This window comes from Lepisma saccharinum, chromosome 21, assembly GCF_977018435.1.
Source record: "Lepisma saccharinum chromosome 21, izLepSacc3.1, whole genome shotgun sequence".
Lineage (NCBI taxonomy): Eukaryota > Metazoa > Arthropoda > Insecta > Zygentoma > Lepismatidae > Lepisma > Lepisma saccharinum.
Genome location: NC_139249.1, coordinates 38034905 through 38050181, shown reverse-complemented (window position 1 = coordinate 38050181; position 15277 = coordinate 38034905). Strand labels below are relative to the sequence as shown.

General features: G+C 38.4%; 1 protein-coding gene across 1 annotated transcript in view; it reads right to left on the bottom strand.

Moving 5' to 3' along the window:
* Positions 1–909: 909 nt before the first annotated feature.
* trsn (translin) overlaps positions 910–15277 on the bottom strand; it is a 28769-nt gene continuing 14401 nt past the window's right edge. Inside the window, exons 4-5 of the mRNA XM_083143259.1 lie at positions 12146–12225; positions 910–1923 (exon numbers count right to left, since the gene is read on the bottom strand). Of these exons, the coding sequence (XP_082999385.1) occupies positions 1681–1923; positions 12146–12225 (323 nt within the window). The 3' untranslated portion in view covers positions 910–1680. The remainder of the gene's footprint in view (positions 1924–12145; positions 12226–15277) is intronic.

Below are 15277 nucleotides of genomic sequence, written 5' to 3'. Positions count from 1 at the left end.
AAAAATATTTCAACTTTATACGTAAGAAACAATAAAATACTTTTACGAAATAAATTTCCCAGAAGCAAAATTAATCATATTAACAGCATGATTAAAAATAAACAGTTGTTATATTCTTCTTTGTTGACCTTAGCCACCCAATCGTCCCAGGCATTGTTTTCTCTTCTGATCATTCATATTGACTGCCTTTTCCAAATGCATCCTATGTTTGGTGACTATGGACACATGATCATGTAGCAAAATACACTACACTCGGTTTGGTGGCTGAGCGAGTTTAGTGGTTGACTTTTGATCTTGCCACTCAAGTTCCTGGGTTGAAGCCCCTGCATGGGTGTTCTTGAGTATCCCTTGAACATTTCATTAAATATCAATCATCCTCATCGTTAAGATCAGCAAAAACTGGCAGAGAAGCGACAAAATTTTAAAAAATGTGAAATACACTACTCTGAAGACAGAGAGAACGAGTCTCCAAAACCCACATGTATATGTAATGTACCAAGTACGAAGGTTAAAAGTTGAAACAATTCATCATGAAAGATTTGTTAATATTATTTGTGCAGTTTCTTTTTGTTTCAGAGTAGGGATGTTTGGTTGCCCTCGTGAACTTTCAGGACACCATCATACTCTGATATGCATAGACTGACCTCCATAGTGGAGTGTTTACCATAGCATGCTACAATGCCAGGGGTCCCAGGTTCGAATCCCAAAACCTTGTTCTTTGTGAGTGTCCCTTCATCGAATCAACACTCATCATCGTGATTAGTTGAAAGTGGTAGAAATGCGAAGTAAATTAATCAATCAATCATAGTGCATACAATACTTGCTTTTAACATACATTATTCACTTTTGATGTCCTCTTGTGCTAAAACTGCCTATCAAGCAATGAAAGCTCCAAAACTTTCATTTCATATCCTTTATTTGTTAAAGTAAATACAGGTTGTAAAAATGCATGTTCACATGAACACACACACTGTGGAAATCGGTACAATTATCTTTTTTATAAAAATAAATACACATTATTACTTTTTAGGAGTAAAAAAGAGGAATGTGACAATTTTGAAATCTATACTAACAATGATAAAAGCCACATTTCATTGTTCTTTGTAATGTCATTATTCTTAGCAAAAGATAATTTGAAGATGCTGAATATTTCATGTAACTCAGATTTCCAACATCAGAGTTATGATTTAGCAAAAGTGGCAATTAGATAACAAAAGTCACAAATTTGCTTGCAATGGTGGTATGTTAGATTATCATGCACAGATTATTAACATGATCATATTTTATGTCAAGTAGTCCATCACTTTAAATTTCTGAATAACAGTGTTTAAGGTATTTTCCTATATAAGTTCAAACTTGGTCAGATTTTCAGTGAAAACTGAAAATGAGTTTCCATGATTTATTACAAAATGTTGTACTTTAATGTTGTAATAACTCTGATGTTAGAAGGATTTTTTTAGATGCTGAAAATTAATTCTTTTACATACAGTCAACTGAAATTCATATATACAACGATTCAACATATTACAAAAAAAACAGGTAATTTTTTTTAGGGAACAATTTCTTGTTAATAAAAAAAAACTGTCACAAGGTGATCAGTCTCGGTGCTTTGTTATAATAAAACACACGCATTCACTCCTACATTTGCAGCACGTGAACTTCGATGAAAATTGCAATATTTCAAACATTGTCCCCTGCACTTGCTTCATTCTGTACTGCAGGTTTAAGCCCTCTGATGGTCAAATCGTACACCACCTCCTCTATTTTCTTCACGTCGTACTTCAAAGCATCAAATCTTTTCCTCAGGGAGTCATTCTTCAGATTAAGGAGTCGGAAGCCTGCATTCAGTTCAGCCACAAACTTGGAGATAACAAGTGGACGATTGTAGTCTCCACTGGTTACACTGTTGACTGCAAATCTTGCCTGTAAACAAGGTGCATATTGTACATGAGATAAAAAAATTAATTTGCATTGTATAATGTACTGAACGGTGTATATGTTCTATCATTCATGTTGGTGACTAGAGTTTTAAGTTCACTTTATACTCAGATACTGAAGCTACAGTTTAGAGTGGGATCCAAGTCACTGAAATGTGATGCTTCCGGGGATCAAACCGGAGACCCCTTGATTACAAGGCTATGGAATTTTGCAATATTCCATCAGAGAGGCCCATGTTGTAGACTATATTATATCAAAGCAGCACATGTAGATGTTACTAACCACTGAAAATTTGAGTGAAACATACCTTTTAGCAGATTCAACTAAATCAAACCGATCAAGTGGTATTCACAAAGGGAATTTGTGGTGTTTCATGAGCACGTGCTGACCATACACTATTGCCCAAAAGTTTAGGAACACTTTGGGTGTAACACTATACTTTTAAACATACAAATGATTTTAACACTACACTGGCAGAAAGGAGCCATTATGACCCCTCACATTCAAAAATTCTAATTATTTTAGAATGGGAACATATTTTTAATTTAAATTATTTTCTATGATTTATGTATTATAATCAAAGTATTTGGGTGGTTTGTGATATGTGATACATTTTGATTACAAATAAAAATTATAGTACTAAACAACTAAACACTCCAGAATACGCAACATTTCACCCCGAGAAACTGCTACTTGACACGATATGTTCGGAGACGCCCTTCCCCGTCCAAGAACAATACCTACATGACGACATGTAAACTGTGACAAGTAGGAGCATGCTAAAGAAAGGATGACACAGGAACCGCAACCTAACACTGATATTGCAGCATGCATAAATGGATATAACATGAAATTTCACAGAAATAAATTATATTTTGTAGATTTCAATATACCATCTTAAAAATGACAAAGAATTATGAAAAGTTACAAAATTTCGAGAAAAAAAATAAGAAAGAAAGAGATAGTTCTTAAAGAAACGGTGAAGGTAGGGGTCATTTTGACCCCTTCTTCTCTTGCCGTTCTAGTGTAAAGTATTATGAAAATATACGTATTATGCCAAATATGTTTTGTTGGAAATTTGAGGGTTGTAGGTCAAATAACTTGTCCTCAAAATAAGCAAGCAAAAAACTATATTGCAGATTGCTTGATAGTTGGTGTTTTAAGTCCACTTTATGCACAGTAAGGCTAATTGGGAATGAACCTACAGTTTAAAGTGTCATCCGAACCACTATGTGCCTCCACCAGGTATTGAACCAGGGACCCCTTAGTTACAAGGCGACGACACTACCACTGCACCTAGGGTGACCAGACACACACATTCAAAAAAGAGGACAGAGCATGGTGAAAAAGGAGGACAAAGTCATAGAAAAGATGACACCGCAAAAAATAGCGATTACTCACAATTTATGCAATATTAAAAAATCTTACCAACACTTTGTTCACAGATACTTTTCAGGTGATCTCTTTCAATAACTTCCTCTTACCTTTAAGCAAAGAAAGGAATCTCCTAATCTGTTATTTAACAAATGACAAAGAATATCTACAATTTGAAGCACAGATTTTTTACTCCTTTTCTAATTCTTGGATATTAGAATGAAATATTCCCACAAGTTAATGCAAATGTAACAAATAAAATTTATTTTAACTTATTTCCAAAAACAGAATAACATTTTAGGTCGTTTAGATTGTTTCAAGAAATATGATTTTAATGCCAGGAACAATTCTAGCACTCTCTCAACAGCAGGGAAAGTGACAGCCACCTTACACTTACCTCATATTTGTTTCTTCCATTTTCAAAAGCCGGATATTTTCTTGCAAGATCATTGTTGAATTTACACTTTCGCTTTGTTATTTCATGAAAGTTAATATTACTTATTAATCAAAATTCTCACTCCGCGTTTCTGTATCGCCTATGTGTAACTCGAAAAGGAACTGGCCGATCTCTGTGGCGGAGTGGTTAGCATGCCGTGCCACAACGCCAGGGGTATCGGATTATAATCCCGGGCCTGGTATAGGTGTTCTTTGTGAGTGTCCCTTCATCAAAATCGTCATATAATCGCTCATCATCATCTTCGCGATTAGCCAAAAGTGGCAGACAAGCGAAGTAAAATAAACCAAATCAATCAATCGAAAAGGAACTCCACATAGTCAGTCATTAGGGTGCCTGACTACCATGCGAGAGAGAGGTTCGATCCTTGGCAGGGGAGATCCAGGATTTTTCGTACCGGTTCAAGCTGCTCCGACGCTTACCCAGCATCACTGGGGGGGGTGTAAAGGCAGCCAGGGGCTTGGTGCTGATCACATCACCCCCACCTCCGACCATGATCAAGGAAGTGTAGGTCCCTAACTCCATACCCTGCCCCCTATATGCCTTCATGGCTGGTGCACAGCACAGGGGAGCACTTTACTTTTACATACTCCGTGTGTTCGTGCAGTCTCAAAGGGCGAAGCAACGAGTCAGAATAATACTAATGACTAGGGTGTCAAATTTTACCTATTTCATTTATTTGTAGTAAAACAATGTTTAAAGTTCATTTCATGGTGTTTGTAGTCCGAAAATACATTTTTATAGTGCCTATAAATGCCTATTTTGCTTATTCGTGTCAAAAAATTGATATTTTGCAATTTTTGCATACTTCAGGATTTTATTACATGCCTATGGCTTTCCCTACATTGGAGAAGGCTTTGTTTATGTTATCTGGTATTCCGCAGATTTGAGGGTCACAATTGGAACACTGTTTACAATTTTTTGTCACAATGATGCAAATTGTGTTTTCATCATTTGTTCAAATCACAAACTCTTTTTCTGAGAATTACTTTAACTGACGATTCCCCACAAATGTGAATTTCGATCAAAAGAGTATCAATAGTTTGTGAATCATTAGCGCACTTTTATGTATAAACTGAAGTGCTAATACAGTATAACTGTATATTGTAAGAAGAAAATTGAAATATGTTCACATTCATTGCCCATTTTAATGTTTTTTTTGTTTTTTTTTTAAATTTTAGGGTGCCTATTTTCGTGCATTTTTTAGTATATAGTGCTTTCTAAGTGCCTACTTTCATCATTTTGGTGCCTATTTGAGAGATTTTTTTTTTTATAAATCCGCACCCTACTAATGACTCAGCCGGGAAAGTGATCGTGTTCAGCTCCCAGATGCTACGTGGACATTGTTCGAATAATTAACGTACCCCAAGTGATATGATGATCGTTGTGTGGCAGCACTCTCTATGCAGTGCAATTGATATGGTCGATGCCATACTCTTTCCAAAAAGGAGGACATTACCGATTTTTAAAAAAATCTGTCCGGATGCCAGACAGACACCTAAAAAGGAAGACATGTCCAGATTAGGGATGGCCAGATCCGGATCCTGGCAGATCCAAAATCCGGATCCGGTTGGTTCCGGATCATAAGGATCTGGATCCTAAAATTTTTCGGATCCAGATCCGCGGATCCAGAATTTTCAGATCCGGATCCAAAACTTTCAGATCCGGATCAGGTACTTTCAGATCCAGATCCAGTACTTTTGGATCCGGATCCGTTTTGTCATCCCACATGCGCTTCTTTGCAAAGTAAAAATGTGCTTATAACATATTGTTACCTGCTAATATACATATATAATATACAGGGTGTCATTTTAATGGCACTCACGGACCACACATTCGTGTAGAGGACATCAAAACAAACAACTTTTCTCAGTAACATTTTTCACGTTGGTGCGTCAATTCGACGCTACAGCCGTTCAAAAAAGCCCGTTTTGCCGCCTGGATGCTGGCAACCCAACACAACATTTGATTGTATCTGTTACGTCATTTCCTGCGGCGAAACAGCGCACGGTAGGATTGCAAGGAACACACAAATTTTGTGAAAAATGACAAACTACCAACCACATTATTAGCTGTAAAACGAAGCGAGAAACGCGTCTAGTAAACCGAACATCATAGCCTACCAGCCAGAAGATGAGCAGCCATCTCAGGGGAAGGGGGAAGTGAACCAACGACATGAGAAGTTGTAAAAACGTATTCAAAATGAAGAGTCGATATCGGATTTTGTCTCAGCCTACATGTCAAATATCAACAACAATAACTTTCATTGTACTTACAACTTACATGTGGCTGTTTATGCCCAGCTACGTGTCAATTATATTTGCAAATCTCGTTGCAAGGTTGATATCTACAGGTTTGTGTCCAGATGCCTTGTGGTACTTTGTGTTGATAACGGAAGTATCCGAGGTTCACGTTGTTACATTACGGCTAAAACATGTACAACCACAGTAACAATCTAATGATGAATATAGAATATAGCGAATATACTGCCCTGTTCAGAGTTGCAAACTATTACATGTGTATCCAGTGCATGGATAAACACAGTCGTCGGAGAGTTTGTTTTACTACTATTTATATCCCTGTATTTTCAACCATTCTTGTCACTTGCCTCATAATGCCCTGAATATACATTATATTATGTGTTGCTTACCTTTGGAATTTTGAGTTCTTTCATTTCTATTTTGTCATCTGTTCAGTGTGTCACAGACAACTAGTATCAAAAGGACGAAGTGGATAGACTAAATTGTATATGCCAACTTGGTAACTAGATTTGCAAATATTTGACATCCAAGCTGATACTAAATTCGATATGACCACTTCCACTTAAATTCTATTTTCTTTCTGCCATTTTTCGTATCGTTTGTTTACTTCCTGTTAGGTTACAGAACGTGTTTTCTCGTTTTGTGTTACGGTACATAATGTGGCTGATTGTAGCTATGTCATTTTTCACAGAATATGTGTGTTCCTGGCAACCCTGTAACGCATCGCTTCACGACAGGATATGATGTCACAAATGCAATCAAATGTTGTGTGTGGTTGCCAGCATTCAGGCGGCAAAACGGGCTTTTTTGAACGACTGTAGCGCCGAAACGACGCTCCAACGAGAAAAATGTTACTGAGAAAAGTTGTTTGTTTTGATGTCCTCTACACGAATCTGTGGTCCGTGGGCGCCATTAAAAGGACACCCTGTATAATATACATACATTCACATATATACTATATAGTGTGTGTGTGCGCGATTTGTAATTAATTAATACACTTACAAGGGAGGTCTAAGTCTCCCCCTCCGATTTCCATGAAACTTGGCAGGTGTATAGAGCCCCCCCCCCCTCAAATGTCAAGATGATGAGAAATTGAAGTGGGGATCTGACCCCGAAACCACGTAAATATGGCATAGGAAGAAACAGGGGGCATAGGGTCTCTCTATACACCTGCCAAATTTCATTGGAATCGGAGGGGGACACAGGGGTCAGATGATCCCCACGTCAATTTGTCCTCATCTTGACATTTGAGGCGGGTTTTGTGCCCTAAAAAAGTTTTTTAGCCGAAACAAAAAAAACAGGTATTTCTTCCTTTGGGCCCCTCTATACACCTGCCACATTTCATGGAAATCGGAGGGGAACACAGGGGTCAGATCTCCACTTCAATTTGTCCATATCTTGACATTTGAGGGGAGGTTGCCCCCTAGAACAGATTTTTAGCCGAAATAAAAAACACGTATTTCTTCATTTGGGCCCCACTATACACCTGCTAAGTTTCATGGAAATCGGAGGGGGACACATAGGTCAAATGTCCACTTAAATTTGTCCTCATATTGACATTTGAGGGGGGGTTGCCCCTAAAACAGTTTTTTAGCCAAAAAAAACCACCTATTTCTTCATTTGGGCCCGTTTATACACACACCTGCCAAGTATCATGGAAATCGGAGGGGGAAACAGGGGTCAGATCCTCACTTCAATTTGTCCCCATCTTGACATTTGAGTGGGTTTTGCCCTGTAAAACCGTTTTTTAGCTGAAACAAGAAAAACACGTATTTCTTCCTTTGGGACCCACTATACACCTGCCAAGTTTCATGGAAATCGGAGGGGGACACGTAGGTCAAATGCCCACTTCAATTTGTCCTCATCTTGACATTTGAGGGGGGTTGCCCCTAAAACAGTTTTTTAGCCAAAAAAAACCCACCTATTTCTTCATTTGGGCCCGTTTATACACACACCTGCCAAGTATCATGGAAATCGGAGGGGGAAACAGGGGTCAGATCCTCACTTCAATTTGTCCCCATCTTGACATTTGAGTGGGTTTTGCCCAGTAAAACCGTTTTTTAGCTGAAACAAGAAAAACATGTATTTCTTCCTTTGGGCCCCACTATACACCTGCCAAGGTTCATGAAAATCGGAGGGGGACACGTAGGTCAAATGCCCACTTCAATTTGTCCTCATCTTGACATTTGAGGGGGGTTGCCCCTAAAACAGTTTTTTAGCCAAAAAAAAACACCTATTTCTTCATTTGGGCCCGTTTATACACACACCTGCCAAGTATCATGGAAATCGGAGGGGGAAACAGGGGTCAGATCCTCAATTCAATTTGTCCTCATCTTGACATTTGAGGGAGTTTTGCCCCCCAAAAACAGTTTTTTAGCTGAAACAAAAAAACACGTATTTCTTCCATTGGGCCCCACTATACACCTGCCAAGTTTCATGGAAATCGGAGGGACACAGGGGTCAGATCCTCACTTCAATTTGTCCTCATCTTGACATTTGAGGGGGGGTTGCCCCTAAAACAGTTTTTTAGCCAAAAAAAACACATATTTCTTCCTTTGGGCCCCTCTATACACCTGCCAAATTTCATGGAAATCGGAGGGGTACACAGGGGTCAGATCCTCACTTCAATTTGTCCTCATATTGACATTTGAGGGGGTTTTGCCCCCTAAAACCGTTCTTTAGCTGAAACAAAAAAAAATACGTATTTCTTCTTGAGCCCCACTATACACCTGCCAAGTTTCATGGAAATCGGAGTGACACAGGGGTCAGATCCTCACTTCAATTTGTCCTCATCTTGACATTTGAGGGGGTTTTGAGCCCTATAACTGTTTTTTTAGCTGAAACAAAAAACACGTATTTCTTCCATTGGGCCCACTATACACCTGCCAAGTTTCATGGAAATCGGAGGGACACAGGGGTCAGATCCTCACTTCAATTTGTCCTCATCTTGACATTTGAGGGGGTTTTGCCGCCTAAAACCGTTTTATAGCTGAAAAAAATCATGTATTTCTTCCTGTGGGCCCCACTATACACCTGCCAAGTTTCATAGAAATCGGAGGAGGACACTTAGATAACCTCCCTTGTTAGTCTTACACTTTGTAATTATATAACACTCCATATATTATAATGTTTTATTTTAATTTGTAAAACTGTAACATAATTTTTGTATAACATTTCTATCTTGTTATATGTGTTAAAGGTTTCATCCTGGAATGGAATGTCCAATACATTCGAATGAATACATATTCGTTTCAATGGCATTTACAAAATCACCTCTGACATTTTATGTTAAACAAGTAAGATTATTTTTATGCACGAGTGTGTTAGCCGATGCGTAGCAAAGTATTTTAGGAACAACACTTGAAAGAAATTCTTGTAGTACTAACTAATGAAAAATGTCTTTGTAATCGAAGATCATAATACCTTTTAAGGTGTGGTAATATTATAATGGGATTGAGATACGAAACTCTCGGATCCAGATCCGAAACTTTCGGACCCGGATCCGAAATTTTGGGATCCAGATCCGGAACTCTCAGATTCGGATGCGGAACTTTAGGATCCGGATCCAGATCAGAAACTTTCAGATCCGGATCCAGATCATTGCATCTGGATCCAGAATTTTCAGATCCGGATCCATTTGGCCATCCCTAGTCCGGATAAAAGAGGACAGCTGGTCACCCTAACTGCACCATTGGGGAGGCCCCACATATTAAAGACTATCCAACACACAACATGCAAGAGGATGAGAAAAGCTTTAAAATGACATTTATTTGAAGTTTCTGACGAAGCTCTTATTCATATTAGTCAAATTCTATTTATTACGTTAACAAGACAAGACAACTAAGAACTGAGTGATGTGGAACAATGACGTTCCTTAGCAATGTAAGAATAGTACAGTGAAACCTTGATTTTACCTTTTTGAGGGGACCAAGGAGAAAGAACTTAAAATGTGAAATCAAGGTGGTGGAAGTCTGAGAAGAGAGCAAGATTGAAATGAAGGGTGAAGACAGGAATGGTGGAAAATCAGAAGATGGTGGAGAAATTTGACTTCTATGCCTACCCAGCCTGAGACTGGAAACTGTCAAGGACGATATGACTAGAAAATATAAAATACAACATGATTAAAAAAGATGAACTCAATTTCATACAGCTATATTTCCTGAACTATACATCGTATGTGAATGATCTACATAACATTTGAAAGAGGAGGACCTAAAGTTTCAAATTACATTTGATTATACTCACAATAAAGTTTATAAATGTTTATGTGCCCCCTCCGGCTACAGGGGTAACATCCAGATGGTAGCTGAAATCGTTCCATATCCAAAGAAGAACGTATTTCATCACTGAGTTCAGAGCAGTTGCGATACGGTTTTTAGGTCGTCAAAAGTTGTTGACAGAGTTAGTACACAAACTGCTTCTTTTACGAATCCCCACAAGAAAAAGTCACAGGGTATGAGATAAGGAGATCTCGGGGGGCCACAACCGAAGAGCCAGGATAGCCGGTTTGCTCAAATTGGTGATTAAAACAAATGCTTATCTTCAATGAAGATTCAATGTTAAAACAAAGATGAAATGTACGCTGCACCACAGTCGCAGACTTAGTTTTAATGAACTCTGCCACGAATGCAAAAATCTTGTGCTGTATGGGAGCCATTTTGCTCTCAACTGACACCGCTGCATGGCTGTGTGATATAGGTGTGGTTGTATGTGAAACTTTTAAGACCTTCTCTTTCAAATTTTATGTAAATCCTTCACATACCATGTATAGTTCAGGAAACATAGCCGTACAAAATTGAATCCATTTTTTAAAATCAGGCTGTATAACAATGGTACATTGACATTGAATAGCAGACCCAGAAACATACAATAGGCAATTAAGACCTGGCCTTAAAGAAAACGTTCTGTGCCAAGAACAAAAAACAAATTTCTTACTTAATTATTCTTCTAGTTTACAATTGTTACAAGCATTCAAACATGTTTATTGAAGTAACATTTTAGTATATATAATGGTAACAGTGATCAAACTACATACGACAGGAAATGTTCAAAATACATATTTAAACTAGGAATTCTACATACAAGGAGAGCCTTACTCCATTCATTTTTCAATGACTTAACACCACAGTTACAAATAAAACCTTAGAATTAGAGTGACCATATGTCCCGTTTCAGAGGCGTGTCCTGGTCCATATTATTAAAAAGCCACTATTTGTCCCATTTTATAAAAGTCTAGGAATTATCTTGAAAACCAAGTCTAAATTTGAGATATTTCATGCTAACAAAGAGGTATTGTTTTTTATGTGTTCCGTTATTTGTAGAGCAGTAAATAAGCACGGTTTCTTTACGGAATTGCAACAAGAATTTAAATTTCCTGTCTTGACACAAACTCAAAAGAAAATGTAAGAGTTGTGTGTCTGATATGTGGGGTAAGGTTTTCGGGGAGATTAATGGACGATTTATGAAGAATAAAGCTGCTCTCAAGAAGATTACTTCTGCAAAATACTTCTAGCATTACTCAACTTCAGCATAAAGGTCGATCAGAAACGCTATGTAAGTCATACCGAGATTGTTATGTGATCCATACTTTAATAAATAATAACAATACTTTTAGGATAAGGCCTAACCGATTTTTCAGAAAAGGAGGGGGGTAAACTGATCTCCTTGGGATAGCTCGCTTTTGGGTCAAAATATTATGGTCACCCTACTTAGAATAAAAAAAAAATATTCTGGCAAGTACATGGGCATTCTTTAACACAGAAAAGTCTGAGTCTTAATATGAATATACCATTTTGTTTTTGTTCGTCCATTTCTTTTACGTGTCATTCATCTTCATCATTATGATTAGTCTAAAGAAACAAGGTAGCAAACTCTCAATAATGAAACAAATGGCAAAATTACAGTGTAATCCCAATTTTACATTTTTCAGGGGACCAAGATTATAAAATATAAAATATGTGAAAATGTAAAACACAGGAATATTTTGTAACATTTTGCTCCCTTAGAACCTTGAAGACGGACTGTTTACTGCAGGAAAATATAACATTGCGATTCCACTGTATTAGTGGAAAAAATTATGTTGGTAAAACACTGTGAATTCTGGAAAGTTGTAACTTACCAGTTCGGACGACAGCTGCAGCAATCCCATCAAATAATCCTCCAGGTCTAAGTGGAAACCTAGCTCACGCTGTGTCTTCACTACAAACATACAAAAGGAACACTCAAAACATTGTTCAATTTCATAAGGCAGAGTTGTCAAGTAGTTTACATGAATGAGAGATGCAGTAGTAAATAATTACAGAGAAATTTTTAGAGGCTACTCACTGGGAATTCATTGAATTCCAGGAACTATGCTTGAACTGTTAGCTCCGAAAATTCTGCGTGAATTTTTCTCCGTAGACATGAAAAATTGCAACTTTTATTAATCCAAATTCCGTTGAATTTATTATAAATGCCCTGAGGCAACTTATCCACAGTTTAGCTTACATTTTTTATTGAGGAAGGAAAAGAAAGCTGCATGGAAAATAAAAGAGAATTCTCTCAATCCCTTTACAGATGAAAGGTTATTGCAAGATAAGATATGGGCCTCCCCGATGGCGCAGTGGTAGAGTCGCCACCTTGTAATCAAGGGGTCCCAGGTTCGATACCCGATGGAGGCACAAGTGGTTCGGATCCCACTTTAAACTGTAGGTCCAGTCCCGATTAGCCTTACTGTGCATAAAGTGTACTTAAACCACCAACAAAACAAACAAACAAACAAGACAAGATATCTTGAAGTTTATTACTTAAATTTGAGTTTGGAATTCTTATACAATTAACAATTCGTAGATTAGTATATCCCGCAACATTTGAGACTTGTGCTGTACCTAGTCTGGCCATAAATACTGTTACAAACTTTCGGCTTGGACTATACATCCGGTAGTAAGGCTCATGAACCAAGCTTGTGCTGAAGTTCACTCCTGACCATTGTGTGTTCAGCTGTGAAAGAGCAAGCGTGTATCTTCTTGTGCTTAGCATGGAGTGGGGCGAATATGAAAACAGAGTAGCCGTAATTGCTCTGCATATGGTTGGGAAGTTACTCACTGAGAGTTTACAGCCCCTAAAAATCCCGAAGATCAGCAAAAGGTTTGTGTATTAGACAATACAGAGATTCACTGATACTGGTAGCACGAAAGATCACTCAAGAGTTGGTTGACTTCACACCGTATGAACAGTGGCAGCTGTTAAAGCAGTAGTGGTTCGCATCTGCCGAAATCCCATCCGGAAGCAAGTGATAATGGCACAGGAGCTGAACATTTCACAACAATCCATGTTCATGGTACTTAATGAAGACCTTAGAATTGGAGCTTACCGATGGAGTGCTGGAAATTTCCTGACGCCACAAGTGAAGAAGCAGAGGGAACTGAAATCGAGACGGCTCCTGCAGCGGTACGTTGCCAATGGGCATTGCAGGATTCTCTTCACTGATAAGAAATTGTTCATCACTGAATAAAGTTTTAACCGCCAAAATGAAAGGGTGTATGCTTCAAACTCTCGAGAAGTTTGTGAGAGAGTTCCCAAAAATCAGAGATGCCACCAGCCCTCCTCAGTTATGGTTTGGTGGGGGTGAGCTACGAGAGTTCCACCAGGCCTCATTTTTTAGAAAAAGGGCTTAAAAGCCGTGCAAAAGTGTATGTGGAAAGTGTCCTGGACCCTCTCGTGACACTGTTGAAACAAACAATGTTTCACAATGAATCCTCGATGTTCACGAAATATTCTGCCCCAGCTTATAAGGCAAGGATGATGCAACGGTGACTGGAGACCAGTGTACTCGATTTCATCTCCACTTTTGATTGGCCATCTGATAGCCATGATCTTAGTACCTTGGACTACAAACTGTGCCCAGAGCTAGAGGGTAGTGTCTGCAAGAAGAGGCACCCTATAATTGAAAGTTAAAAGCGCTCCTTGATAGCAGCAGGGGCGGTCGTTCCCATCAAGACCATCCGTGCTGCAATAGATGCCTGACCAGAGAGACTTCGAGCCTGTGTGAGGGCGAAAAGTGTACATTTTGAAAACTGATTGGTGCTATTTGTGTGCAATATATGTAAGTGTAACACACTAAAAGAAGATTTAAAAATCTGAAACCATATTAAATTTATTCACACAATAGTGTGTAACAGTATTTATGGCCAGACTAGGTAGATGCATTTCCAGTCTGAGTATGTGAAATAACAAATATAAACTCCGAACCTTAAATTAAGTATTTTTATACATATATGTATATACCGTTTAATTGATATGAATTAAAATTTTGAAATAGAGAAAACATTTGCCTGCACCCTGGAAATTTTTGAAAGTTTGCCTTGGAAACCAGGAATTATACTTGAATTTTATCATGGTCCCAGAGTGGCCACCCTGTTTTAGTATTCATATTTTCCCTGAAGCTGTTTTCGTTTCCTGTATTAATTTCGGCACTAAGTTTCTCTGTAATGAAAGATACCTAGGGTGTTCAGGTTAAAGGACTTAAGCCAAACATGGAATTTTACAGCAGACAGTTTTTGTATGTTTATTCTTTCAATGGCAAACACTACATACATGATATACATGTTGGCGCATCACTGTTTAGAATCATTACACATGCTCGATATAAAATTATATTGATAATACTTTCTTTAATTGATTCAGTGGGACTTAGATGCAGGCAACAGAAAATCACAGTTTGTGTGCCTTTTCCAAAACACCCTAGATCAGTGATTCTCAACCTTTTTCAGTTCTGGATCCAAGTTGAAAGATATTACATTTCATGGGACCCACTGGCATGGGTGCTGGCAGAATTACTCCTAGGGCTGTGCACTTATGCCTCGCGTCAGGTTAAGTTTGCAGCAGGTTTTATGTATTCATCCGCACGAGACCAGAGCTCAGAATCATCGGTGACAGTCTTGCCTGAACCTCCGAGCTCTTTGTATCGTAGACAATGAGAGAATCGGCAGTCTTGCCTCTTAACACATTAAAACCCATACATGCATGTCAAGCAGAATGCATTTTTGCTTCTTTTTGTCTCCTGAACCATACAATTTTTAAAGTACTTTCTGCACATAGATTATGCAATAAATGTGTCCTTACTTAACACATTGGGGTCTCATGACGGGCATAGCCCGCAGTGCACTAAAAGTCAATATGGACGAACGACGGGCATAGCCCTTCCTGCGGTATGCAATCGCTTTGCTGATTGAACGACGGGCTATGACGTACTTCGTCTCATGCGCGTGTT